This window comes from Talpa occidentalis, unplaced genomic scaffold, assembly GCF_014898055.3.
Source record: "Talpa occidentalis isolate TD23 unplaced genomic scaffold, MPIMG_talOcc4v2.1 talOcc4.17, whole genome shotgun sequence".
In the NCBI taxonomy this organism is placed as follows: Eukaryota; Metazoa; Chordata; class Mammalia; order Eulipotyphla; family Talpidae; genus Talpa; species Talpa occidentalis.
The window spans coordinates 39154487-39182367 of NW_023601754.1; the positions used below are offsets into that span (position 1 = coordinate 39154487).

Here is a 27881-nt window from a genome sequence, read left to right on the forward strand (position 1 = left end):
TATATTTTACTTTTTTTCTGAAAATTTCTCACTCTACTGCTAGGAGAGTTTGTCCTAGAGAAATTACATTTTCAGGGGCCTCCCTGGTGACTTAGGGGTTAAGTCTCAGCACTACATGGGGTTTGAGTTCGATCCCCGGCCAGGGAGCTACCCACATGGCACAGCAGACCTCTCCTGTCTCCCTCACTGCTCCCCTCAGCTGTGTATTTCAGTCGATCCGCCCGCTCTGTTCCCCACTCTGTCTCTGGTGAATCCTCTCACCCCCCTCCACACCTCGGCCTACATCCCACTTCTTCTGGACAAAAATAAATAAATCTTTAAAAAATTTTGAAAAGAAATTACATTTTCAGTGGCACAATTCAGAATTGGGAGCAATAACTCCTCTTTCGCGGAAGCATTAGTCAGCCTTTTGACTGAATCCTTCTGTCTTCATGGATCTGATGTTTCCGCTCAAAGCACTTTTCTCACTTAACAGAAATATATTTTAAAAATTTGTATGTGAATATGATTTGCCTTCCATAAAAGGTGATAAAACTAAAGATAAGGCTAAAGGCTATTTTGATCACCTCCCCACCCCCAACCTGCCTTTATCCTCACCCCTATGTGTCTTTTAGTTCACTTTTTTGCATCTGCTTGTTATTTTTGTATAGATGTCCTCAAAAGTATCTATGGATAGATCCTTTTATCACTTCTGGAAAATTCTCAGCGAGTATGGATTTAAGAATTGCCTCAACTCCATTCTCTGTCTTCTTGTGTAATTCTAAGATCCTATCTCTCTAGCCTTCAGCATTTAAAAAGAAAATAGATCTAGAAGACCACACAAGAGAAATGTACAGTTTATCGATGATGGTTAGCAGCTGTTGCTGCTCAGTGCCTAGATCCGTTTGTCATCCGGGTTTGCAATACAGCGATATTCTAATTCTATCATTTCTTTTTACTAGTTGGACTTCTTATATGAAGAGACACTTCCCCTCATCTACCATTTGGTCAGCCAGTGGTACACTTCATATAGGAAAGGCAGGATAAATGCTTGATTCTTTCCCTTTACTTCCCAGTTCCCTCTAAAGGTAACTAGTTGTTTCTATTTAATATCATTATAAACTCATATATTTTAATATGTTGGATATATTTTAATCCACTGCAATGATTGGAACTCAAGACTGTTCCATCTTCCACCGATTGAAGCCTCTTTATATTGACTCCTGAATCCCTGGACACGACCCTGTAGTGTTGCTCTCTGGGATAACAAGATGTTCTGGGCTCATCTTGTATATTTCCTGTCCCAGACCTGGAATCAGCTAGTTTTAAGGAAACCCTGGTTTGGTTTGGTTTGGTTTTCAGTTCAAGTTGGGATTTCAGAATCACAGTTTGGGTGCCAGGGATGCTCATAGATATTGGACTGGTCCTCCCAGAATTCTAGTTCCCAGAGACTTAAGGGATGATGGGATTAAAATAGCCCCAGTTAATCATTTTAAGATAGTTACACTGAATCTATGTGATCTGATCATGTAGCCATTATGTACTATATTCTCTCTCTCTTGACTTCATTTATTGGTGGCGGGGGGCAAGTGTACACATATATATTATGGTAAAACACATATACCATAAAATTTACTGTTAAAATAATTTTAAAATGGACAACTCAATAGTATTTAGTTCATTCACAGTACAACCATCACTACTATCTAGCTCTGGAACATTTTCACTGCCTTAAAAGGAAACTCTGTACCCATTACAAGATATCTCCATTCCCTACTTCCCCCAGCACCTAGCAACAACTTGTCTGCTTTCTGTCACTATGGATTTGCCTGTGCTGAATATTTCATGTAAATGAAACTATAAACTGCATGCTTTTTGTGTCTGGCTTTTACTTAGCATACTTAGCATAATGTGTTCAGGCTCGTCCATGATGTACCAATTTTTGGTACCTCATTCCTTTTTAAAGGTTGAATAATATTCCATTTATGGATTATCCTAACTTTTGTTATCTGTTCGTCACCTGATGGACATTTGAGTTGTTTGCAAGTTTGGTTCTTATGAATAATGTTGCTGTGAACATTCATGCACTAGCTTTGTTTGAACATGTTTCTGGTCCTTTTGGGTATATACCCAGGAGCAGAATTGCTGGGCATATGATAATTCTCTGTTTACCTTTCTGAGGAACCACCAAACTTTCCCACGGCAGCTGTACCATTTAATGTGCCCCCCAGCAACATATAAGTGTTCCAATTTCTCCACATCCTTGCCAATATTTGTTTGGTTTTTGTTGTTTGTTTTTTATTCTAGCCATCTTTGCATTTGGGTGACTTGGATTTCTCTAGTCATTTGTGGGTATATTTTTATACTTATTATGTCCTCTTGATGATGACCCTTTTATCAGTATATAATGCCCTTTGTCACTTAAAGCAATTTTTGACATAAAGCTTATTTTGTCTGATATTACTATGGATACCAATAGCTCCTTTCATTTACTGTTTTTTGTTTTTGTTTTTGTTTTTGTTTTAATTTTTTTTTTTAATAGAGGAGGCATGCTTTTTTTAATTTATTTATTTGTTTGTTTGTTTGTTTGTTTGTTTGTTTTGTTTTGTTTATACATGCACTGGGTACAGTCAGAAGTGTGGGAGGGTGAGAGAATTCACCAGAGCCAGAGCGGGGAGCAGAGCAGGCAGAAGGACCAAAGTACCCTGCTGAGGGGAGCAGCGGGCGGCAGGAGAGGTCTGCGCGCCATGTGGGACCCTCCTCCGGTGGCCGGGGATCGAACTGGCGCCGCAGAGGCCGCGGGCAGCTTCGCAACCCAGCGCTCAACCGCTGCGCCACCGGGGAGGCCCATCCTTTCATTTACTGTTGATATGGAATTTATTTTTCTACTCCTTCACTCTAAAGCTGGACGTGTCCTTGCATATAAGATGAGTCTCTTACAGACACGGGGTTTGATGTCTGGGCCTTTGGATTTGCTTTCTGGAAGCTCTTTTTTTGTGTGTGGGGATTTTGGATTAAAAAATCTGCACTTGGGCCTCCCCGGTGGCGCAGCGGTTGAGCGCTGGGTTGCGAAGCTGCCCGCGGCCTCCGCGGCGCCGGTTCGATCCCCGGCTGCTCCCGGCCACCGGAGGAGGGTCCCGCATGGCGCGCAGACCTCTCCTGCTGCCCGCTGCTCCCCTCAGCAGTGTACTTTGGTCCTTCTGCCTGCTCTGCTCCCCGCTCTGGCTCTGGTGAATTCTCTCACCCTCCCGCGCTTCTGACTGTACCCAGTGCATGTATAAACAAAAAACAAACAAATAAATAAATAAATAAATAAACATGCCTCTATAAAAAAAAAAAAAAATCTGCACTGCTGCTGTCATCTCAGAACCTAGCCCTCTACATTTGAAATCTCTTTATGTGTCATCTCTCTGAGCTATATTCTGAATAATGCTTTTAGTTCTATCTTTCAGTCGGCTTCATTTCCTTTCCAACTGTCTTAATCTTTATTTTTTAATGTTTCCTTTTTCATTTGTATAAATATTTTTTTCTTTTTCAGATAACCTGTTTGGTTATCCTTTAGCGTTTCTCCTTGGCTCTTCATATTTATAACACTGTGAGAGTTCTTTTATTTCATTAAATGTATTTAATAGTTACTTTATGTACTGTCTGATAGTACAACATTTGAAGCTTGGCTGTTATTTCTGCTGCTTTCTGCTCATGGTACCTTGTTTCCTTTTGTGTTTAGTGGGTTTTGACTAAGCTGCCCATTTTTCTTGGAAATTTATTCACAGGGATGCTTGTGACCTGGGCTGAAAATGGGCCTACGATATATGGTAGTATTTTATGTTCTTTTTCTTGTGTATTTTTAACCCAGAAGGCATTCCTCTATGGCTGTTTACTGAGACTGACATTTTTTTCCCCACCCAAATATAACAGTATGTCATAGCGCTATCGTTGAAGTGGCTGTAAGAGTCACCCTGTGCCTTGTCCTCTGGGGACTGTAGGTGTATCCTGAGTTTGAAGATCAGAGAGCTTGTCTGCCATCAGGATCTTTCCTGACTTGTTCCTCAGACAACACCATCCGCTTCTGGAACATGGACAGCAGCCCTGACTCTCACTGGCAGAAAAACATCTTCAGCAACGTGAGTGACGTCACTGTAAACCATCTTCTAGGGGGACCACAGACCAAGTTTAAACTAGAAAGTGGGGACAGGATGGAATCTGATGGAACCCACATGTTAGACTTCACTGGGGCACCAAAGTGGGTCATTTTCTGGCCCCCTCTCTTGCTTCCCTCTCTCTGTCTAAGGTAGCACTGTCTGTCCTTTCTGCTTCCTTCTGCCAATCCATGCCTGCTGCCCAGGCATGTGTGGGTGCTTACTCCAGGCAAGCCAACACAATCAATAGAAATGAAATTGTTCCCCAAGTCTTCAATCAGAATCCCTGGGAAAGCACCCGATGGGCCAAACCAGACAGGGACTTGCCCTTTCTGTCTACCAGCCACACGGTGAGGCCTCAAGTGAGGGTCCCTGAGAGGGCTGGCAAGACCCCAGAGAGCTGTACAGGGAGGCTAAGAGATAACATTTTGCTGAAGAAGAAATGGCAGGTCAGCGAGGTGCCCCTCTGAGGGGCAGAGACCTGCTTCACACATTCAGTTACTCTGAGACACTTATGAGTCTGGTGCAGAGCTGCATGCTGGGGACCCATCCATGACAGACCCCTCTACCCTCATGACACCCCGTCTAGGGAGGAGGCCGCAGTCACCACAGAATGAGGTGCAATCACAGGCCTGATAAGGTGCAATTGCAGTCACCTGAGGGGAGGTGGCTCCTCACTAGCGGGACCTGCAGCACTCCTTTAAGCTCATCACTAGCATGGGGGCAGCATTCTGGAGAAAAGGACAACTAAGCTGTGTCACGGAGCATTGGGAGGAGTCAGAGGGGAGGGGAGAGTGTCCCACACCAAGGGTATTCCCTGTGCAAAGGCCCTGAGGTGGCATAAGCTGGGCGAGTTGGAAAACCCGAAAGAGATCAGTGCGCCTAATACAAAAGAGCTCCTTAATGCAGAGGCGTGCTACCAACACGCCTTACTACTCTGTTCACCCCAACCCAGTACCACATCTTCTCTTCTGCACCTGTGACATACATGCTAGATTTGACTGCTCACAATAGAAAAACTCAAAACAAGAAGTAAACCTAGGTTTTCTGACTCATAAAAGTAGTGTGGAAGCAACCAGTCCAGGCTGGTTTTGCAGCTGCAGAAAGACCTAAGAGAGCCAGGGTCCTCCCTGGGGCCTAGTGGCAAAGTCTCAGCATTATCATTGCAATGGCCTGAGTTCGGTCCCTGGCCCAGGAGGTGACCACATGGCACGGCAGACCTCTCCTGCTTTGCTTTCTATTCCCCTCAGCAGTGGATTTCAGTCAGTCTGCCTGTTCTGTTCCCCACTCTGTCTCTGGTGAATCCTCTCACCCCCTGCACCTCCGGCCTACACCCCAGGTCTTCTACACACACAAAAAAAAGACCTCAGGGACCCAAAAGCCTTCCAGTTCCCCACCCTGCCATTTGGTCCTCATGATGCAGTGTGTCTGCTGGAGCTCCAGTTAGTGCATTTAAGTTCCAGGGTGCAGAAGAGTTCTTGCTTGCTTTATATTTCATTGACTGGAATTTATTCACACAACCTCATCTTACTGCAATGCAGGCTAAGACTCAGTTATTATTCTGAGTGGTGAACCTCCCAGGTCGAAATTGGAGCCCTGTTAATAACAAAGAATGGGGGACAGAATTGCAGAGGTGCTGCAGAGCTGCTCACTGCCCTGCCCCCTGCCCCCGCAGACCCTGCTGAAAGTAGTGTACGTGGAGAATGACATCCAGCACCTGCAGGACTTGTCACACTTCCCAGACCGGGGCAGCGAGAGCGGGACGCCCGTGGACGTGAAGGCCGGGGTGCGAGTCATGCAGGTCAGTCCTGATGGCCAGCACTTGGCTTCAGGCGACCGAAGTGGAAATCTGAGGCAAGTGGCCCCTGTGAGGGTGTCCAGCATACACCCCCAGCTTGGGCTCAGTCACTCACGCTGGGGGGAGAAGCCTGGGCCTCGGCCTCTCCAACTGCCCATTAGAAATGTGGGTAACAGTCTTCTCTGGTTGAGTGGCAGTCTGGCAACCAGCCACCCCTGGGGACCTCGGAGGGGCTGAGATCAGGGTAACTGCCGGGTCCTCTGCAGCTGGGCTGTGCAGTCTTGGCTGTAGAGTGGACAGGCACAGGTGCATGACTCTCGGACAGGTGACACTTTCCCCAGCCATGTGGTGCTACTGCTCAACTGTCAGCGGAATGCCAGCTGGAGCTTGGAGGTTCTGGCAGCCCTGGAAGAGAGGCCAGAATGATAAGACATTTGAAGGGTTAGGCCTGTCTACCCAGCTACAGAGGTTACAGCCCAGTAGGTGCTGGCAGGACTTGAGCTGTTACAGGGACCAGTTTTAAGATGACAGATGACATCTGTGACCCCCTGGTGGCGGGGCTCTCCAGGAGGAACAGATCGGGCGGGAACTCTGATGTGGGCCCGTAAACAGCAGCCCTTATAGCCCCAGGAGGACAAGCTCCAAGTAGTCTCTCATTCCCATTGTCCAAAAAGAACAGAAAGGGCAGGTATTTTTCTGTGAAAGTCTGACCTTTAAATTCTGGCAGCTATTTTGCTATCAATCGCTACATGAGGCAAACTGAATGTGCTGGGGAGGAGAGGGGACTGCCCATATTGGCAGCTGTCTGCCAGGAACAGCAAAAACAATAACAATAACAAGCTGATGTGGGCATAGCTCTACCCGCCGGCGGGCTGCTGGCCTGATGCTGTGTTATTGACTGATCTCATCTGCTCACTGACCCGCTGGTGAAAGTGCTGTTATTAGCTCCATCTTCAGATGGGTTAACTGCCAGAGGAGCCAGGGCCTGGCTCAGCTAAGAGCACATAGATAAGAGCAGAGGAGCGAGAATGACTGTCTCTTATTTCAGTCCTGAGTGACCTATGGATTGATTTCATTTGGCGAGAACAAGGGAAGTGTAGATTTGAGACTCTAAGAAGGAGAGATTGGAGTCAAATGTTGTCACCCACCGGTCCCATCCTTGAGTATGACCTGTGACCCTCACCCATCCCAGGGGCTGCCTCTCGTACAGCTCTGCCCTAACCTGCAGAGGCACTCCCAGAGGGCATTGATTCCTTTCCACACCTCTGGATGAGAAGAAGTAGTTGTATATCTCTAGAATAGTTGGCCAGGGTAGGGAGTCCCCCATGTTGCCTCCCTGGCTACTCTGAACACCCGGGTGGGGGCCTGGGACTCTGGGCAGGGTACAGCGGGCAGCGTATGTCTCCCAGGATCCACGAGCTGCACTTCATGGATGAGCTGGTCAAGGTGGAGGCCCATGACGCTGAGGTGCTTTGCCTGGAGTACTCCAAGCCTGAGACGGGTGAGCCCATGGGCAACGTGGTGGTGGGAAGGTGGGGAGCAACCCATCTGGCAGAGCTACAGAAAGGGGGCGCTGGTATCTGGTAGGGTATGAATGACAATGAGGGTCCTGTGTTTAATCAAAGCCCCTGCTGCTGGGCCCTGGGCCCAGGGTGCTGGGACTCCTGAAAGCAAAACATCACGGCAGGACTTGACTTGATTCTCTGGCCCCAGCACCCCAAACAGTGCTTGTGCTAAAGAGAATCTTGAATGAGAGAATGTATGAATGAACTACTGGAAAAGATAGGTTGACAGTTAACCTTACTCTTTTGGGAAAGTTTGATGCCGACAGAAGAATTGCAGGTATATTATTAATGAAATACCTGCACCCCCTTTACTCAGATTCCCCTCATTTTTCTTTTAAATTGAACCTGCCCTGGTGACTGCACTATAGAGAATAGTGCCAAAGAATCAAGGCTCTATCTGCTTTCCCTCTCCATTTCTCTCTCTGCGTATGTGCTCTCACGCTCACACCCACACTCTCATGCATACACTCATGCACACACACATGCACACACTCAGCACACACACACAATAAAGGAATAGCACAGACTAATTTTTTCGTCTGCTAAACCATTTGAGAGTAAGTTGCAGACGTGATGCCTCTATCTGTAAACGCTTCTGCACGCATCTGCTAGGGATGAGGACACCCATTTACACGACCAGTCTGTCAGTCAAGTCTGGGGCTCTCACTTTGGCGCTCTGCTGTCATCTGGCCATGGGCCTTATTCACAGTCTTCCAGTTGTCCCGACATTGTCGTTTATGGCACCTCGGTTTCTCCAATCAGATTCACGATTGAGTTGACATGTCTCTCCTGTGGCCTTTATTTTGGAACCTTTCCACAGTCTGAATATGCCTTTATTACTTTGGCCTCCTGCTGAGCACAGCTCTGTCATTATATAGATTTTCTTTCCTTTTGGTCTATTTTCCTCAGTTTGACTCCAGTAATCCATCCTGGACAGGAACATAGCATAGGGGGAGTCACATCCTGATTTTGGTTTTTTGGTTTTGGGGAGTTTTTTATTTTTAATTTTTTACATCCTGATTTTGAACAACCTTTATCCCCATGCTCTTTCCTTGCACTCTCCAGCCCATCAGAATTTTTTTTTTAGTCTCTCTTCAGTCAGTACACCTTTCTTTCCCTCAGCACCCTCTGCCTCAGGTCAGGTGTTACGCCTCAGACATACCAGGTGACTATGGTAGGCTCTGTCTGAGGGGTTAGCAGGGTATGCTGGGTGACAGGAGGCGGCATGGTGGTGGGTGATCAGGAAGGCCTGGCTGAGGCCCACCTACCAGAGCTCGGGGAGTCAGGGGGCGGTGTTTGCAGGAAGCTGAAAGGTTGGCAGGACTTACCTGGAGTCGCAAAGAGATACATGTAGCAGGACGCAGTGCTGGGCTCTGCCAGGGTATCTATCTGCCAGGGGCACCACTGCAGGAGCATCCACATCGAGGTCCATCCTCCCTGAACTGGTGGCGCGGATGTGAAATTATGGGGTTTACTTGCTCTGGGAGGGACTATCCAAAATGGAGGCGCAGCTCCTTTCTGGGTTTGGGGCAAGTTGGTTGAGTTTCTAGAACCAAAGATCCCTTTTTCAAGACCTGGAAAGTTGGGTCGCGCTGAGACAAAGGCATAAAGTGGCCTCCCAGGAATCCACCCCGCTGCCCCCCGCTTCACAGGACTGACCTTGCTGGCCTCAGCCAGTCGGGACCGGCTGATCCACGTGCTGAACGTGGAGAAGAACTACAACCTGGAGCAGACCCTGGACGACCACTCCTCCTCCATCACGGCCATTAAGTTTGCTGGTGAGCCTCTTCCTGCCTGCCTCCTGCGCCTCATGGTGACAGCAAAACTCCCTCTAGCTTAAAGGAAACAGGGCACAGCTTTTTCTGGACTCAGGCACAGCTGCTTCCAAAGGTTGAAATTGTTTTAGTGGTCAGGACCCCCCCCCCCCCCCCCGCTTCAGCTGCATGTTGCTCTGGAGGGCAGCGTCTCTCTTGTCTCTGCCAATGGAAAGAGGTGTCCCCTGTTCCTGTTAGTTTGGCAGAAACCAGGAGCCTCTTTCCCTTGTGCTGGCTTGAGAGCCTGCCTTTCCACAACAGTAATTAGTGCCAGGGCTTTGGCTGTTCTCTTGGGTCAGGTCTGACTTATGTGTCCACAGCCCCCGTCTGCCTCCACCTTGATCCAGGAGGACTGATGTGAGGCAAGTATGGACTCCCAAGAGGAATCAGGGTGTCATTCTTTGAGAGGGGAGATGGGTGCCGGTCACCTTGGCAAAAAATTAAATGATGGTTGTTGGAGACTAGTTCTGTGCTGGGCCATGAGCCTTGCACCGCCGACACCAGTCACGTGGCCAGTGGGTGCAGGCCTAGGGGCTTGTCCAGGGGTGTCCCCTGAAGCCCACGTTCAACCAGGAAGTCAGATTCCTCCATGACTGGAATGATTCGGTATGGAGATCCTGGGATTTCTTAAGGGATTTCAAGGGGAGGAAAGGCAGGCCAAGTAGGGGTTTGACATGTCAGTACCCAAGAACTTGTTCAAGACCATCCTCCAGCAGAATCTCTTCCTGGAGAGAAGGTATTTACTTCTCTAATGTTTTGACAATGAAGAGTTTTTAAAATACAATGTTGTGCCTGAAAGGATACTTGTGTCTTCCCCACTTCCACCCCTGCCTCTCTCTAGGTAAGGTGAGAGGGAACTGGGCAAACATCATAACAAAGTTTGATGTGTCTTAATAAAGACCTATTAAAAATTCATCTACTAAAACTTGTCAGACAGCCTTGAAAAACTGTAGAATAAATCAGTAATCTCCCAGCGTGGCCAGCAGTGACCTTACCTTTAATGAATGGTCTCGATCCAGAGAGGTGATGACTAGCCAAGGGAGCGGCCTGGGAGTCGGTCCTTCAGGCACCTCTGAAGGGTGTGGGCAGCCTCAGAGCCCCAGCCAATTTGAGAGAATGTAGGTCGTGTGCTCTCTGCCATGACCAGGCTACCCTGACCAGGCTGCCGCACCCAGGCCACCAGCTGTCGGAACCCATTGTAACTACCTGCTGAAGAAGGAGTCAGTGTTTTAACGTCCTAGTGTGAAACATATATCAAAACAAGTGAATATAATCTGTGTATAGTTTATAGAACAAAACAATGAATGTGTCAAGTTCAGTGGGTAGGTGTGAAGTAGAACAGACACACCCGCTGTCCACAGCCAGCAATTGTTCTGCTTGCCCTTGCTCCTGACATTGCTAAATATTAGGACTTACCCCCCAGGTTGAGAAGCAGAACCAGAATCTTGCAGGCCTTCTTTGGGACCCTCCCAGGCCACGCCCGTGCACCCCACCCCTGGAGGTGGCTGTCATACCAAGGCTCTGGGTGTTTCCTATTTCTTCTTCTTCTTTTTTTTTTTTTTTAAAGATTTATTTATTTATTTATACAAGCACTGGGTACAATCAGAAGTGCAGGAGGGTGAGAGAATTCACCAGAGCCAGAGCGGGGAGCAGAACAGGCAGACTGACGAAGTACACTGCTGAGAGGAGCAGCGGGCGGCAGGAGAGGTCTGCGCGCCATGTGGAACCCTCTTCCGGTGGCCGGGGAGCAGCCGGGGATCGAACTGGCGCTGCAGAGGCTGCGGGCAGCCTCGCAACCCAGCGCTCAACCGCTGCGCCACCAGGGAGGCCCTTTTTCCTATTTCTTCTGTCTCTTCATCCTTACCACAGCTCTGTGGTATCTGGTATTCTTATTACATAAAGTATAAAAGAAAAAAGAAAGTATAAAAGCACAAACAGTGATAGCGCAGCAGGCAGGTGCTGTTCCAGAGGCTCCACACAGCCCCCCCGGGCCTGATGCACTGATAGGAAGCCCAGGTCAAAGCACAGTGAGTGCCCAGCTCTGCCCTGCTCTGCGCCCCGGGCAGAACAGTGCCGCTTGAACCCTGGGTTATATCTGTAGGTAGACAAGCTCGCAAGCAGTCAGGAAAGAGTGTGCATGAGGCGCAGCCCAGCCCAAGCTATGTATGGATGTTCTGATTGTTCATGATGACCTGAACCTCCTACCGTCTGCCCTTGCTCCCTGCTCAGTCCCACCCCCATTTTGCTGCCCAAGACACCTTTCCAGATCTCAAGTTGGACATGGTGCTCCTTCTGTGTCCCTGCCTTTCTTTCTCTCTGCCCTTGCTCTGCAGAGACCTAGCTTGCCCCTGCTCCATCTGCTCCCCAGATACACACAGCTGAAATCTCATGAGTCCTGCCTGCACTCAGTACCCACCTCACTTCCTCCAGGAGGCCCTTCCAGACTTCCAGGAGTTCCTTGTGCAGTTCCCTGGCTAGGATCCTTGGCCTGTTAGGCCCTACAGAGACCCAGCCCTGTCTAATGTAACCCCTCTCCCTCCTCCAGGCAACAGAGACATCCAGATGATCAGCTGTGGGGCCGACAAGAGCATCTACTTTCGCAGTGCCCAGCGGGTAGTGTGGGGTGGCTGCCTCGGGCAGGTGGGAGGCTTGTCAGGGGAGTCCTCTGACAGCCCTGTCTACCATGCCAGGGCTCAGATGGACTGCACTTTGTCCGTACCCACCACGTGGCAGAGAAGACCACTTTATACGACATGGACATTGACATCACCCAGAAGTACGTGGCTGTGGCCTGCCAGGACCGCAATGTGAGGTGAGGCACTGGTCTGGACTGGTTTCTGAGTGGGGACTATGTGGAACCTAGTAGGTCTGTCTCCTCAGGAGCCTTATGCTTTCCTCCCCCACCCCCACCCCGGGTCAGTAGAGATGCAACGGGGTGGAGGGACCCAGTGTTACTTTGGAGCTGACCTTCTCTAGGCCTAGCCAGAGGCTTCCTTTTGGCTCTCCAGAAGTCTCTGGGTGACTGAGAGGTGCTGATAAGGCTCAAACTATTCATTCATTTGCATCCACTGAGCACCTATCTGGGATGGCCACTGTGGGGGTTACAGAGGGGAGCAGGGCAGCTGCATGCCCTGCCTTCATGGAGTTCACAGTCCAGTGGGAGACGGACAGACTCCTCACCAGACAATGACAGCAGGGAGTGGTCAGAGCTGGGATGGGGGGATCCCAGGGAGTCATGGGCCTGGAGAGATACTTGACCTCACCTGGGGATCTGGGGGCTTCCTGGGGGAATGTGCATCTGAGCTGAGAGTGGGAAGATGTGGGGAGTAAGAAGGGGTGGGGCAAGGGAATGTGCAGAGGGCAGAGCTCCACCTCTGCTCATTCACACTGGGCGCCAAGCACTCACCTCGCTGCCTGGCAGGGCACGGGCATTAATTCAGCGGATACCCTAGCATATAACCCCCACGTGAGACTTCAGCCTGAGCTAGTATCTCATCATCAGAGATGGGGTTTCACTCCAAGCACAAGATGGGCGACAAACAAGCAGTAGTGGGGCTTGCCAGGGGTGAGGCAGTGGCGGGTAAAGCTGGAACAGGGGGTTAGAGGGGTCAGGGTGGGCAGGGCCTTACTGGCTACATTATGCTCCCCCTCCCCCCAGAGTCTACAGCACCATGAACGGGAAGCAGAAGAAGTGCTACAGGGGCTCCCAGGGAGATGAAGGGTCCCTGCTGAAGGTGAGTCAGGGACCCTTACAAACCACTCACACAGGCCCCTGTCTGTCTGTTGCCCTGACGGGCCACTGAGCCCCTGATCAGGGGCTTCCAGGTTGGCCAGCACCCACTCCAGCCTAGCATGCAGGGGAGGGTGGCCCTAGAGCTTTTTATTTCCTCAGCACTTCCCCAAGTAGGACATGTGTAAGTGGTTTCACTCCAGGTAGCAACACAGAGGTGGATGGAATAGAACAGCCTGGTCCCCCTCACCAGGAGGCCCCCATTGAACATGTGTTATCCAGGACAGGTAGCGACCTTCTCAGAGCCTTTGGACTTGGGGAGTTGTTTCCATGCAGGCTTGAGGTTCAGACCTCCCTCAGAGCCTCCTCAGACTGTGACCTTGACAAGTGACACCCCTCTGGAGCCAGTTTCTTTTTCTTAAAAAAGATTTATTTATGGGCCTCCCCGTTGGCACAGCGGTTGAGCGCTGGATTGCGAAGCTGCCCGCAGCCTCTGCAGCACCAGTTCGATCCCCGGCTGCTCCCGGGCCACCGAAGGAGGGTCCCACATGGTGCGCAGACCTCTCCTGCCGCCCGCTGCTCCCCTCAGCAGTGTACTTCGGTCCTTCTGCCTGCTCTGCTCCCCGCTCTGGCTCTGGTGAATTCTCTCACCCTCCCGTGCTTCTGACTGTACCCCAGTGCTTGTATAAATAAATAAATAAATAAATAAATAATAATAATAAATAAATCTTAAAAAAAAGATTTATTTATTTATGCATACAAGAACTGGGGTACAGGCCAGAGTTTCTGGGGGTGAGAGGATTCACCAGAGACAGAGTGGGGAGCAGAACACGCACATTTACTGAAATCCACTGCTGAGGGGAGCAGCAGGTGAGACAGGAGAGATCTGCTGCGCCATGTGGGTAGCTCCCTGGCCAGCCAGGGATCAAACTCGTGCTGCAGAGGCTGCAGATAGCTTCATAGTGCTGTTCTTAACCCCTTGCACCACCAGGGAGGCCCTGGAGCCAGTTTCATCCTCACTAAAATGCGAATTGCCCCTATCAGACCGGTCACACGTGTGCAGTGCTCGGCACACGCCAGCTGCCACTGTGACCGTAGCTGTGGTTTGTTCCACCTGTAAATGGGCACGAGAGTTCCTACTACCCCAGGGTATATGGACCTGGGGTGGGTCCCTGTGCCAAGTGTCCGGCGTAAGAGAGTCTTCAGGCAGTGGGGGGCTGAATGCTCAACCCACCAGGCTGCCCTGGTATTCCATGGGTCCTCTTCCTTGGCAGGTTCACGTGGACCCCTCTGGTACCTTCCTGGCCACCAGCTGCTCTGACAAGAGCATCTCAGTGATTGACTTTTACTCAGGCGAGTGCATTGCCAAGATGTTTGGCCATTCAGGTGAGTCCGCCTTCCTGCTTGGGCCACCTCCCCACGCAGCCTTCTCAGCAGACCAACATTGCTTCTCTCTGCTGCTTGCAGAAATCGTAACTGGTATGAAGTTCACCTATGACTGTCGTCACTTGATCACGGTGTCTGGAGACAGGTGGGCAGGGCCTCCAGGCTGCACCTGGCTGGACCTTTCTGAGGGCCAGGGAGCAGGGGTATGGTTGGGAGAACCTGTCCTGTGTGCTGAGCGGTGGCTCGGGCACCATGCCTACGGCTGCCTGCGCAGAGGGCTCTGCATGTTCCCGCTAACTTCCTCCAGTGATGCACCCAGCTGTCACGCCAACCCTGAGCTCAAATCCCAGGTCTGCCATTTATTGTGGCCTTGAACCAGTCATTTTTTCCCTCTCTGAGCCTCAGTTTGCTCCTTTGTAAGAGAGATGATAGCACTTGCCTTGAAGCTTTTCTGGTGAAAATCTGAAATCCTCAGCACAGGAGTGGTGCCCAAGGCAGGCCCCTTTGGCACACCCGTCAGTTCACTACATACCTTCCTCACAGCCCTCTTTCTGGCTTCTGGAGACTTTCAGAGCAGGCCCTGGTTTGATGGGATGCCCTGACCACACCCAGGGTGTAGAGCCCCTGCACAATGGGGTGTGTTTTCCGGGCAGGGCCGGGGACAGGGGTCTGTGGTGAGCCAGGTGCTCCCAGGTCAGGCGGCCTCCATAGTTGCTGTTCCTCCTGCGTCTCTCCTGGCCCCTGCAGCTGCGTGTTCATCTGGCACCTGGGCCCAGAGATAACGAGCTGCATGAAGCAGCACTTGCTGGAGATCAACCACCAGGAGCAGCAGCAGCAGCAGCAGCAGCAGCAGCAGCAGCAGCACACGAAGCACGGGAAGTGGAACGGCCAGCCCAGGTCCTGCAGTCACCTGTCCATTCCCAGTCTGCCCTTTCCCCAGAGGAATGCCTGGCGCCCTGGGCCCCAGGAGGAGTGAGGTCCTGGGCCCTACCCTTTGTGCGCCCACGGCCTGGTGGGGAGGTGGCCTTGCAGTACAAAGTTAGGGTGATAACGCATGAAAAGAGTTTGGAAGTGGAAACGTCAAGTGCGCAAGGAGCCTGTGAGCAGCATGATGGGAGAGCCCCAGGACATGTGCAGATGGCAGTGGGGAAGGAAGTGGTCATGGAGGGGCCAGTGGAACTGAGATGTCTTTTTCCTTTTTTTAAAAAATTTACTTATTTGTACATATAAGAACTAGGGTGTAGGCCATAGGTGTGGGGGCTGAGAGGATTCACCAGAGACAGAGTGGGGAGCAGAACAGGCAGATTGACTGAAATACACTGAAATACACTGCTGTGGGGAGCAGCGAGGAAATGGGAGAGGTCTGCTGTGCCATGTGGGTAGCTCCATGTGAGTAGCTTCCTGGCCAGGGATGGAACTCGTGCTGCAGAGGATGAGGATAGCTTCAAAGTGTGGTGCTTAACCCCTTGTGCCACCAGGGAGGCCCGGTTTTTTTTTACTCTTTAAATGAAAATCCTTGACTTTTTTGAGTCTTCTCAATATAGTTCAAAGTTTTTTTTTAATTTTTTTAAAATTATTTATTTATACAAGCACTGGGTACAGTCAGAAGCATGGGAGGGTAAGAGAATTCACCAGAGCCAGAGCGGGGAACAGAACAGGCAGACCAACGAAATACGCTGCTGAGGGGAGCAGTGGGCACGGCAGGAGAGATCTGCACGCCATGTGGGACCCTTGCCGGTAGCCAGGGATTGAACCAGTGCTTAAGCACTGTGCCACCAGGGGAGGCCTATACTTCAAAGTTTTAATGCTGCCAGAGCAATTTTATGTAGTATGAATCCATGCTATATTTTGTTTTTGTTTTTGTTTTTGTTTTTAAGATTTATTTATTTATTTATATAAGCACTGGGTACAGTCAGAAGCACTGGAGGGTGAGAGAATTCACCAGAGCCAGAGCAGGGAGCAGAGCAGGCAGAAGGACCGAAGCACACTGCTGAGGGGAGCAGCGGGCGGCAGGAGCGGTCCCATGTGGGACCCTCCTCCGGTGGCCGGGGAGCAGCTGGGGATCGAACTGGCGCTGCAGAGGGTGCAGGCAGCTTCGCAACCCAGCACTCAACTGCTGCGCCACCGGGGAGGCCCCACCCTCTGTTTTTGACTTGGGATTTTTTTTCATTTGAAGGCCTCAGTTTGAGTGGCAGGTTTGGGGGTTTTTCCTCGCTCCTGCCCCAGGATCTGTCCCCATCTCTCTCTGTCTTGCAGTCTTGCCATTGCCTCCCTGTGGATACCAGGCCTCAGCAGAGACTTTCTGTTCTGCGGGGATGCTGGCTCTGTTGCAGATCTGGGCACCCAGGGGGCGGGTCATTCCCTTGGGCTCCTGATCTTGACCTGACTCTGGCCATGGACCACTGTCCTTGCTCCGGTGCCCGCCTCACTCATATCAAGCATGTTTAGTCTCCTGTCTGCTGAAGGAGCTAAAATCACATAGCTATACCCCACCCCACTTCCCAGAACAGGATGCAGCAGCTCAGGACCCCAGCTACTATCAGCTTCACTTGCTGTCCCATTGCTGCAGCTCCTGGAGAGTTTGTCTTATTTTTTGAGCCCAGTTTTTGTTCTCTCTCATTTATTGGAGCAATGCTTCTAGCAGAAGGGATGTGGCAGGTGATCTCATCTCCCAGCACCATATTGAACAGAAGCCAAGAATTTGGAGCCTAGCGACCCTTGTTCTACCTGCCACCCATTTACCTGTATGTCTCCCTTTCCATCCTCATTCCTGCCTTAGACGGGAGACGTATACATCCATGCCCAGTGAGATTTGCTCCCTGAGCCTTGGGGAGCAGACGGAGGATGATCTGGAGGAAGAGTGTGAGCCGGAAGAGCTGATGAAGACACCATCCAAAGAGAGCCTGGATCCAGGTTTGGGAAGGGGCCCTACTGTGAAATCTGTGGGTGCAGGGATTCTTGGTGTGTTTTCAGGGCCTGGTGTGTATGGAAGCTCAATGATCCTCTTAGTCGGGAGTCTTCCACTAGCAACTAGAGCTTTTCATCGACTTCAGTGGAAACAGAATTATTGGTGCTTAGAACTGAGATTTTGAGAGCATTGGCTTCAGGCATAGCTGGATCCCCCACAGATCTAGGTTTATAAACTCCAGAGAACAGAGCACCTCTACCCCGATAGTTCAGGTCTGGGGGTCTGAACTGGTGTTCCTGGTGTGAGTCAGGCACCTGCTTCTGAGCCAGTCACTGTGATTGACCAACCTCAGTCATGGTCATCCCAAACCACCTGAGCAAACACTAGGGCTGGTAAGGAAAATATAGGGGGGTGTCCAGGGGAAAAGGATGATGTTAACAAAAGACAATAGTCTATTGTTCAAGCAAAAGAGAGAGTAGCAGCTAAACAAGTTTATGAAAGGCCAGGCAGCCCCTCTATAAATTTCTCCCCCATCTGCATATCACCTTGGCTTAGGCCCTCACGATTGCAAAGATGGCTCCTTGCAGTCTAGGCCTCAGAAACATGGGTGAAGAGGACAACCTCTTAGCAATCTCCTTTGGACAGGAGACTTTCCCAGAAGGTCCCAGCAGTCTTCTCTTAGGTCCATGGGTCCTGAGAGAGTCTGGGAGCAATGACCAGCACGGGGTGCTTTTAGAGTAGACAGCAGGGGCCAACTGGATGGCTGATGGGTGGGCCAAAGCAATATGTGAGTTCAGCCTGGAAAAAAATAACAACAGAGTAAGTTAATTATCCTTGTTGCTACCCGCACACCCAGTCACCGAGCTTCCTGTCCAATTTATCAGTTTAGCATGAATCTCTACAGGCCTTTCCTCAACATTACTATCCATGTGGACATCCTCAGTGGAAACACGTCTGTGTCCAAAAATCTATCATCCAGCACATGCGGTTCTGTAGCTCCCCCTCAAAAGTACCTTATTGAGCTGTGTGTTGGCGGATACAAAGCAGGGGTTGCCACTCTCTTAACCAGCAGCATACCCAGGTGTTTAGAGCTACCCCCTGACTGGGCACTCAGCATTGTGAAGGACTATGCTGACTGCTCCCCCAACAGTGTGCTAAGCCCACTGTTCCCCCACACTTTTGCCCACATTTGGTAATATGAAACTTTTTTTTTTTTTAAGATTTATTCATTTATTCATACAAGCACTGGGTACAGTCAGAAGCGCGGGAACAGAACAGGCTGACTGATGAAACACACTGCTGAGGGGAGCAGCGGGCAGCAGGAGAGGTCTGCATGCCATGTGGGACCCTCACCGGTGGCCAGGGATCGAACTGGCGCTGCAGAGGCTGCAGGCAGCTTCGCAGCCCAGCGCTTAACTGCTGCACCACCAGGGGAGGCCCTATGAAACATTTTAATTGTGGTCAGTCATACCCCATTGCAGAGACAACCATCTTGTGGGCTGCCTGTCAGTTCTTGTGCTGCCTCTTTGGAAAACCGCCTGCTTATGCCCATTGCCTATTTGTCTGTTGGGTAGTTTCTTCTCTTCTCCTGAATTTTGTGTCTCTCCAGATCCTCAGTGCCTGCTGACCAATGGGAAGCTGCCACTCTGGGCAAAGCGACTGGTGAGTCCACGAGAGAGCTGGATGACTGAGGGCTGGAGAAGTCGGGGAGCCCTCCTCCATGCTCTTTGTTCTTTCAGGAACCCTTTTTTTTTAGGCTCAGTTAAGCCCGTCATTCACACGCGTATTCTCAGAGTCACTAGCCTAGGGGAGTCTCGTTGCCCCCGGTAGAGAGAGTGATGAGCATGGCAGACAGTAATCTCTACCTTCACAGCCCATTTTCTAGTGTGGGCAATGGACAGTGGCCACATTAGACAGGTAAATTGTAGAGTATTTTGGAAATTGCTAAGTGCTGTGGAGGAAAAGACATTGAGAAGGAAAATAAGGAGTGTCAAGGGAGAAGAGGTGACAGTTTTGTAGTAAACCGAAAAGACCTTACTGAGATATCTGAGCAGAACCAAGCTAGGAAGAATGCTAGAAAAGAATGTTCCAAGCAGATAGTGGGAAGCAAGTATTGTCTAAAAAAATGTAAAAAATGATAAATGTTCAAATTAAATAAATAAATAGATAGATAGATAGATAGATAGATAGATAGATAGATACATAAATAATGTTCCAAGCAGAGAGATTAATCTGTAAGTGCACAGGCCATGGGGCAGGACTGTGCTTAGTGTGTTCGGAAGCATAGGGAGCCCCAGATGCCTGGGTTGATGGTGAATAAGCGACAGAGTCACAGAGAAGGACTGAGAGAGGGAATAGGGACCCAGCTGGTTGTCCTCACTGCTCCTGATTGTCCTCCTCTGCTAAGATTTTCCCCAGAATAAGGAGGGCTCATGACGACCTAAGTGAGGTCTCTGTGACACCTGTGGGAAAACACTCTGAGGGGCAAGCAGGAGGACGGGGGGTGGGGGGGTGGGCGGTGGCCACAGCAGTCCAGGCAGGAGAGGTTGGTGAGGTGGAAGAAGTGCTTAGATTCTTGGGTAGATTTTGAAGGTGGAGCCTTCCATTAGATGTGAGAGCCTGAGATGAAACCTGGGTTGACTCATAGTGGTTAACTTGGGGGAGCAGCAGGCTAGGAACTGGTAGGTTAGGAGCTGAATGCAGAATCTTAAACCCTAGTTTGAGGGTTTATTTCAGGAGCAATATCAGATCTGGGATCAAAGTAAAAAATTCAGCAAGTTACGGGCCTCCCTGGTGGCACAAGGAGTTAAGTCTCAGCACTATGAAGCTATCCGCAGCCACTGCAGCACCAAGTTCAATCCCCGGCCAGGGAGGTGACCCACATGATGCAGCAGACCTCTCCTGTCTTGCCCGCTGCTCCCCTCAGCAGTGTATTTCAGTCAATCCCACTGTTCTGTTCCCCACTCTGTCTCTGGTGAATCCTCTCACCCACACCTCTGGCCTATACCCCAGTTTTTGTATGTATAAATACATAAATCTTAAAAAAAAAATTCAGCAAGTTAGACACCATCCCCCACTGTGGACAGTCAGGCCTTTGACCGTGCTCTGTGAGGCCCCCAGCTCAGTGCTTGTTGTACCGGAGTTCCCCTCATCACATACGACACGCTTACTCTGAGGGCCGTGTCCTGAAGCTTTCCTGTGTCTTACTTTGTTTAATCCTCATTGGAATTCATGCTTTCCATATTCCCCGTTTCACAGCTAGGGAAGCTCAGGCCTAGAGCTGGTAGAGTCCCACCACTAGCAAATGGAGGCTGTGAGGCTGGGCCTCGGCAGACCGGCTCCAAGCCCATCATCTCAAGCAGCCACCCTCCCCGGGCTCTCAGGAGCGCTCTTGGTAGGAGGCAGCACTGGGCAGGACCAGGGGCCCAGGGAGAAGTGGCCGTATCATGCATGTGTCTGGATGGCAGAGTTTACCTGCGAAATTCAGCTTGGCACCTGGGGGACGGGAGAGGAATGAGGGTTGACCTCAAGGTTTGGGGCCTGAGGAGCTGAGGTCTTGGGAAGGTTTTGAGAGGAAAGACCAGGAGTTGTTCTCACCATGTTAGGGATGAGGTAGCCAAGTGGCCTATGACAGTGGGGCAGCATCCCTGCCCTCGCCGGAGTGGGCAAGCCCTTGTCTGACTGCAGTCCCATCACCCTCAGCTGGGAGACGACGATGTGTCAGAAGGCTCCAGCTTCCACAGCAAGCGCAGCTACCAGCCGCATGGCCGCTGGGCAGAGCGGGCTGACCAGGAGCCCCTCAAGACCATCCTAGATGCCCGGAACCTGGACTGCTACTTCACCCCCATGAAGCCCGAGAGCCTGGAGGACTCTATTGTGGATGCCGTGGAGCCACAGAATCTAGAGGGCCTGCTGAGCAAAGTACGTGTTGGCCTGGCACAACTGCCCACCCAGAGGCCCGTGCCCTCACTTGGAATATGGCTGACTGTCTGCTCCAGGGGTGGGGAGAGGACAATGGGAGATGGTGAAGGACAGGAGGGTGAGCCCAGACCTGACGCAGTGAGTCTTCCCCTGGCAGACAGTCTTAGGAGGCGGTTCCATGGGATTTAAGAGCTTCTTCCCGAGGGCAGGCCTGAGTCTGAGCAAGTGAAGCCCTGGTCCCCTTCCTGCTGTGTGACTTGGGGCAAGTCTTGCCTCTCTGAGCTTCGGTTTTCTTTGGCTTAAAGAAAAAGCTCTCATAGATTATTACAGGAATCCAGTGGTAAGAATTGGACCTGGACCTTTAGAGGTACTGACACTGCTTTAGCACTTACTCTGTTTTTTTCCAAACAAAAATTTTTTTTCTGTTATTTCAGTTTTCTTTTTCCCTGTGGCATACCTTCAGTTATGTGCACAAGTGGTAGGAGCACACTCGATGGATTGTTGCCTGTGTACACACCTATATCAAAACATCCACCTTTTTCTACCTCCCCAAAGACCCCTTGGTGGCCTTCCGGTCAGTACCCCGACCCGAGGTAGCCTGTTCCAGTCTCTCTCACCAGGGGTTTGTTTTCCTGTTCTTGAACTTCACATAGACTCGTAAAGGGCTAGAGCCGTACCTGTTCCTTACCTGGAAAGAGGCAGGTGGCAGTGCAGGGGACCTCAGGATGAGCCCCTGGTGAGCACGGCACTTGGCACAGGCCCAGCTATGGGGGCCGCCATCATCACTAATAGCTTTACTGCTACTGTCATCGGGGTTGGCTGCAGGCCTCATGGCTGCCTCAACATAACCATGCTCCTTTCATCCCACAGTCAGAGAGTCCTGAGGGGGATGGCTGTGGGCTTTCCTCCTTCCTGCCCCTACAGAGGGAGTCCTCTGAGGCCAACAAGCTCATCGTTTGCTCGCTGGAGGCAGAGGTGACAGTCACAGGGACAGGCAGGTGGGTGTCCTTCAAGCCAAAGGGATTCTTAGTTGGAGGAAAGAACTGGAAGAACTGCTCTCTATTCCCCCAGTGAGCCAATGAGAGTGGGGCAGAGGGTAAGGCCCTGATGGGGCGGGAGCCCAGGCCTGCAGCCTCAGCTGTGGCCTCAGTTACCTTGGTTCCTGGTGGAGGTTCAGAGGTCTCCTTTAGAGGAGCAGGAGAGGCAAGGCAATGCTCCCAGCGGGAAGGAGTACTGATCTAGGGGTTCTGGGTGGAACCAGTTATTTATTAATTAGTGTCTTCTCGTTCCCTCTCCCCCCACCCACCCATGGCACTGCAGCAGGTACTGCGAGCAGGAGGTCGGGGAGGCATCTGGAGACCAGCAAGGTGACTCCTACCTCAGGGCCTCCTCTGTCGACTCCAAGGACCAGAGCCCACCCGAGGGTGAGTGAGGGGTAGGCAGGGTCTTTGCAAGTCTGTTCAGCCAGCCCCTTCTTGGGTACCGATGGTGACCTTGACCAAGTCACTTGAACTTCAGGGTCTGTTGCAGACAGACATAGTCTCTGCTGTTGCAGAGGATTCTGGAGCCCAACTGCCCACCAATGAGAGCCCAGTTCGGCTGCCTTCTCCAAGTATAACCTTATTGGTTGATAAAAACGGGAAGGGAACAGTCATCCCATACTCGAGATGGAGACAAAGAAACCCAAAGAAATTGATCCACTTACCTAGCTCACGCAGTAAGGGCCCAGCCTTGGAGTGGAGGTACTGGAGGCGAGAGAGGAGACACTGCCCACACCACCCCCACCCCCATCTGTTCCTGCAGACTCGGGGGAGTCAGAGACCGACTTGGAGTGTAGCTTCGCCACCATCCATTCCTCCCCACCACTGCTGGGCCCGGAGCCGCGGTCTGACATGATGGTGTCCCCCACCCCAGGTAAGCAGGGGCTGGGCGTGGAGAAGGGCAGCGCCTGGGCCTGGCTGGGCGCTGGTCAGGATATGTAACTGGCCCAGCATTTGCCCCACACTGGCATCCACTGAGCCTCAGCTTCCTCTCCTGGAAGGAGAGTCGTCAGCCTTTCCTTCCCAGCCTGGTGGCAACAGGGTGTGTGAGGGCGAGTCCAGCTTTCTTCATCGTCAGGCACCTGGTGTCTTCATCAGGGCGTCTGCCATGACTCATGCTGTTGACAGTTCTCTCCTGCCCGCCTCTTCCCCTCCTGCCTCTCCCTAGGATGTCCAGGTACCACGGAAGAGCTGGCCCGGCCCGAGGTGCCAGGCATACCCAGCAGCTCCCTCCCGCAGACGCCGGAGCAGGAGAAGTTCCTCCGCCACCACTTCGAGACGCTTACAGATGCCCACCCTGAGGGTAGGGTCCTGCCCTTCTGGAGCCCCACCTGGGGGCGGGCTTTCCCTGGCAGGGCTGGCGAGGGGGGTGGGAGGGCATACATTTTACTTGGAGGACTGGGCTGTGGTTCATCTCCCTGCTCCACTTGTATTGTGTCTTGCTGGCAGTGTCTGAGGGTCTGCCTGCCAGTCCTGGGTCGGCCTGGCCCGGGGTTGGCTAGCGAGGGGATTCTGAGGGCTCCCTCGGCTTCTCCCCCTAGAGCTCTTCCACGGATCACTGAGAGACGTGAAGGCCTCTGAGGCCGAGAACTACTTCTTTAATCCCCGGCTGAGCATTTCAGCCCAGTTCCTCTCTCGCCTCCAGAAGACATCCAGGTAGGAGCTGATGGGCCAGTGAACCCCCATCCTGCCTTCCAGCTCTCTGAATCCCCCCCAGGGTAGGCCGTGTCCCCTCAGACTTCCCTAGGCTGGCTCTGTTTCCTTCCCACAGATTCACCCACACTTTCCCCGCTCGGCTGCCACTGCACCTCATGAAGTCCCCAGAGGCCAAACTCACAGAGCACAGGGGGAGCCAGTCCAGAGCAGAGCCCGCTTTGAAAGCTGGAAATGGCTACACCTCCCCAGGCAGGACCAGCGTGAGTATCGGGGCCACCTCCCTGGGGACATGGGATGGGGAGCTGGGGGTCTTGTCCTCACCTCTGGGCTGTGCTTGCAGGTCCTCTCTGGAGGGAAGGCTGAGGACCCCCACAAGACCATGGAGGCCTGGTACCCACTGAGTGAGTGCCTGCATCCCCAGATGAGAGTCCTGGGTTTCTGGGCACATGGGCCTCGGTGCCCAGCTCAGCCACGGGTGGGGTGAGCAAGGGCCACTCAGACACCGCAGCCCCCTGGTCTGGGCTCCGTTGCAGGGGTGGGGAGTGAGCTGACTGCTTTCTTTACAGCTCCCGGCCTCACAGGCCTGGCACCCTGGTTCCCCTCTTCTGCACTGCTGCTCACAGACCGGAATCCTCCCTCACCCACAGCCGTAGGCACCCCAGACCCAGCTCAGGGTCGCCGCAACTCCTCCCCCTGCCCTTACATGGAGGCCACAGACAACTCCCGTGCCAGGATGTCACGCAGCATCTCCCTCGAGGACGGCGAGGACCCTGATCTGGCTGAGCTGGCCAGGCCCCTCTGCAGACCCTCGTCCGTGGGGGAGCTGGTTGCCCTGAGCCAGGAGCTCCAGGCCATCACTACCACTGCAGCACCGGATTCTGACAGTGAGGACCAAGGCCCTGTCCTCCCCTCCTGGGGCAACCATGAGGCCCGAGCCAACCTGACACTGACCCTCTCAAGCGTCTGTGACAGACTCTTGCTGCCCCAGTCTCTGCTGGAAATGCCCACCACACAGGAGCCCATGGCCACCCAGCCTAACGTTACAGCCACTGCAGCCAGCTGCCCAGCCTCCAGCCCCATGGATGGGAGCACCCCAAAACTCCACAACTCTGCCTTTGTCTCAAGGCTCCTGACCCCTGAGCTCCCTGCCCACCCCAACAGCCCCCCACCTCCAGAGGCCGGACCTGGGGTCCCTGGAAGCATCACCTCCCTCCTGGAGCCCTCCCCTGGTGAGTATACCCTCGGGACAGGCATCATCTAAGCGCCAGAGGCAGACACTTGACCTGGCCGCAGGCCTGTGCCACTCATTCATTCATTCGTTCATTCGTTCGTTCACTTAACTATTTGGTGAGCGCTTTGTACGTGTTGAGCTTTGTTCTAGGCCCTAGGGCATGGGGCATGGTGATAAGCAAGACTACAGAAAATGAGCACCTTTTTTTTTTTTAATTTATTTGTACAAGCACTGGGTACAGTCAGAAATGCGGGAGGGTGAGAGAATTCACCAGAGCGGGGAGCAGAACAGGCAGAGGTACACTGCTGAGGGAAGCAGCAGGTGTGGCAGGAGAGGTCTACGCGCCATGTGGGGCCCCAGAAAATGAGCACCTTTAATGGGGGAGATGCCCAGACAAAATTCTGAGGAAAGTGTCCAAGTGTGAAGTGATACAGGCTAAGAAGAGAAATCAGAGACAGGGCTTAAGAAGTGACCCTGGCTCCAGTTCTAAACATCATGATGAGCAAGGCTTCAGGGAGATGGTGGCATCTAAGCAGAGACCTGCAGGAGGGGAGGGGAACTCTGGGACCACAGGACTTGTTCAGGCAGGGCACCCCAGCTTCTCAAGCCAGCTGGAAAGTAGGTGTCTCTCTCACTGCTCCCCCTCTACCCCTAGGTGCGCTAGTCCCAGGCAGCCCTGGGCACTGGGGGGGGCCTGGGGTGCTGCCCCCACCTCCCCATGACCTGAGCACTGTGGGGACTGTGGTACACAGACTGCAGACTGCCTTCCAAGATGCCCTGGACCTTTACCACCTGGTGAGTCAAGCCCCAGGGTCAGGGGAAAGGGCAGAGGGGACTTCCTGGCACTGCCTGGCCAGGGTGGCCCCTAACCAGGTGGCTCCCCTTGCAGATAGTGTCCAGTGACCAGGTGAGCACCGAGCAGCAGCAGGCCCTGTCTGACCTGACCTCCACCTTCCTCTGGATCCACAGCCATTTAGAGGCCAACGACTGGCTGCTGGGGACTGATGGGGCCTCAGCCCGGGCCCTGCCCAGCCCAGGCCTCCGCTCCCCACCCACACTGTGCCCCCTGGCCAGCCCAGATCTGCGCGCCCTGCTGGAGCACTACTCAGAGCTTCTGGTGCAGACTGTGCGGAGGAAGGTACGGGGGGACTGAAAGCGGCCGCCCGCCTCCACCTCGGCGCTGCTGTTCCTGAAGATATAGGTATTTAAAGCAAATAAACTGACGGCTTGGAGGAATAGTTCCTGGTGCTGTCCTGGCATCCACAAGGCCCCCTTCGGGTGAATGCAGGGAGGGAGGGTGAGAGCAACACCCAGGAGCTCCAGTGTGCTGAAGCCAGGCCCTGTGCCAGGACTCGGTTAATGGGGAACACGGGCCAACGTATCAAGAAGTGTGGAAACTGCAGTAATGACCCCAGCGCCTGGCTCCCATGTCATTTATCCCCAGCCTATCAGTGGTGCCCAGGGAGGGGCCGCCCTTCTTTCCTGGCTCATTGATGTCCAAGGACATGGTGGAGCCACAGCCACCATGTGCCAGACACTGGCCACCCATATACACTCTGCCATGCCCCCACGCATGGCCCACACTGGATCCTAGGGAATCCAGCCTTTGTCCCCATCTGTAGCAGTGGCAACTGAGGAGAGACAGGCTCAGCCCGTGGACAATCCAGGCAGAATGCCCAGGCCACCCAGCTGGCCCCAGCAGCGTCAGCATCCCGTGTGCTCCCAGCACTGGCACCAGCTTCCCCAGGCAGCAGGCATCTGGCCACTGGCACGTCTGCTAAGAAGGCTCTTTGTGACTACTCAAGCCCCAAGGATCCCAAGTCTATAAAAGGAAGCCATTTGGGGGGTGGGGTACTCAGTCTCTCCTAAAGCACAGTCCCACCACACAGCCTGCTGCGGCCTGAACCCCACTTGCCTGAGTTCCTGCTCTGGTGGTCATAGCCACAGGCAGTGGGCTTGGAGCCAGCATCTTGCCTGGGTCCATACTGCTGAGACTCGGACTAGGTCTTCCCAGGCAGAGTCGCACCCTCAACATGAGGACACATTCCCCTGCTGCCTCCATGGACATCAGCACCTCAGGGGCCACAGAGATGTTCAGAAGACCCTGCTGGGCCCCGGGTTACTGTCACCTTCTCCATGTTAGAAGAGTGAGGGCCAGGATAGGCAGAGTCTGCTCTCGTGGCATTCACCTTCGAGAGAGTGAAACACTAGGGTTGTATCTAACCGTAGGTAAGCTGAGGGGACTCACTGGCTGGCTGAGGGTTCAGAAAAGGCCTTTGTGAACTGACATCTCAACTGAGACTTGATAGTGGGCATCTTGGGGAAGTATCCAGGCAGCCAGGGCAGCTAGTGCAAAAGCCCCAGAGGAGGGGGATCACAAATGCGTACGTGTAAGGAATCACAACAAAGCCAGGACGGCTGGTTAGGGTGAGGGGGATGAGTAAGGGGGTGGGTAGGGATGGGGCACTCCCAAGAAGCATTCACCATTTTTTTTTCCTAAATAAAATCCTTGATGTTGGTGTTTGGAGAAATGCCCTATAGTATTTATTTATTTTTTTAAAGATTTATTTATGCATGCAAGAACTGGTTAGGCCAGAGGTGTGGGGAGTGAGAGGATTCACCAGAGACAGAGCAGGGAACAGAACAGGCAAACTGACTGAAAAACACTGCTGAGGGGCGCAGCAGGGAGACAGGTCTGCCGTGCCATGTGGGTA

General features: G+C 52.3%; 1 protein-coding gene across 2 annotated transcripts in view; it reads left to right on the forward strand.

Moving 5' to 3' along the window:
• The window catches only part of WDR62 (WD repeat domain 62), a 39399-nt gene extending 11799 nt beyond the window's left edge, over positions 1–27600 (forward strand). Inside the window, exons 10-32 of one of the 2 annotated variants that reach the window (XM_037517867.2) lie at positions 3966–4103; positions 5794–5972; positions 7326–7417; positions 9134–9259; positions 11841–11908; positions 11986–12107; positions 12954–13029; positions 14300–14411; positions 14493–14556; positions 15159–15308; positions 17191–17324; positions 18929–18981; positions 21022–21240; positions 22111–22238; positions 22561–22664; positions 23044–23154; positions 23449–23583; positions 23822–23936; positions 24052–24196; positions 24277–24337; positions 24503–25165; positions 25823–25962; positions 26057–27600. In XM_037517867.2, coding sequence (XP_037373764.1) covers positions 3966–4103; positions 5794–5972; positions 7326–7417; positions 9134–9259; positions 11841–11908; positions 11986–12107; positions 12954–13029; positions 14300–14411; positions 14493–14556; positions 15159–15308; positions 17191–17324; positions 18929–18981; positions 21022–21240; positions 22111–22238; positions 22561–22664; positions 23044–23154; positions 23449–23583; positions 23822–23936; positions 24052–24196; positions 24277–24337; positions 24503–25165; positions 25823–25962; positions 26057–26320 — 3399 coding nt within the window. In that variant the 3' untranslated portion in view covers positions 26321–27600. The remainder of the gene's footprint in view (positions 1–3965; positions 4104–5793; positions 5973–7325; positions 7418–9133; positions 9260–11840; positions 11909–11985; positions 12108–12953; positions 13030–14299; positions 14412–14492; positions 14557–15158; positions 15309–17190; positions 17325–18928; positions 18982–21021; positions 21241–22110; positions 22239–22560; positions 22665–23043; positions 23155–23448; positions 23584–23821; positions 23937–24051; positions 24197–24276; positions 24338–24502; positions 25166–25822; positions 25963–26056) is intronic. The other variant, XM_037517868.2, reaches the window with a different exon arrangement.
• Positions 27601–27881: the final 281 nt, after the last annotated feature.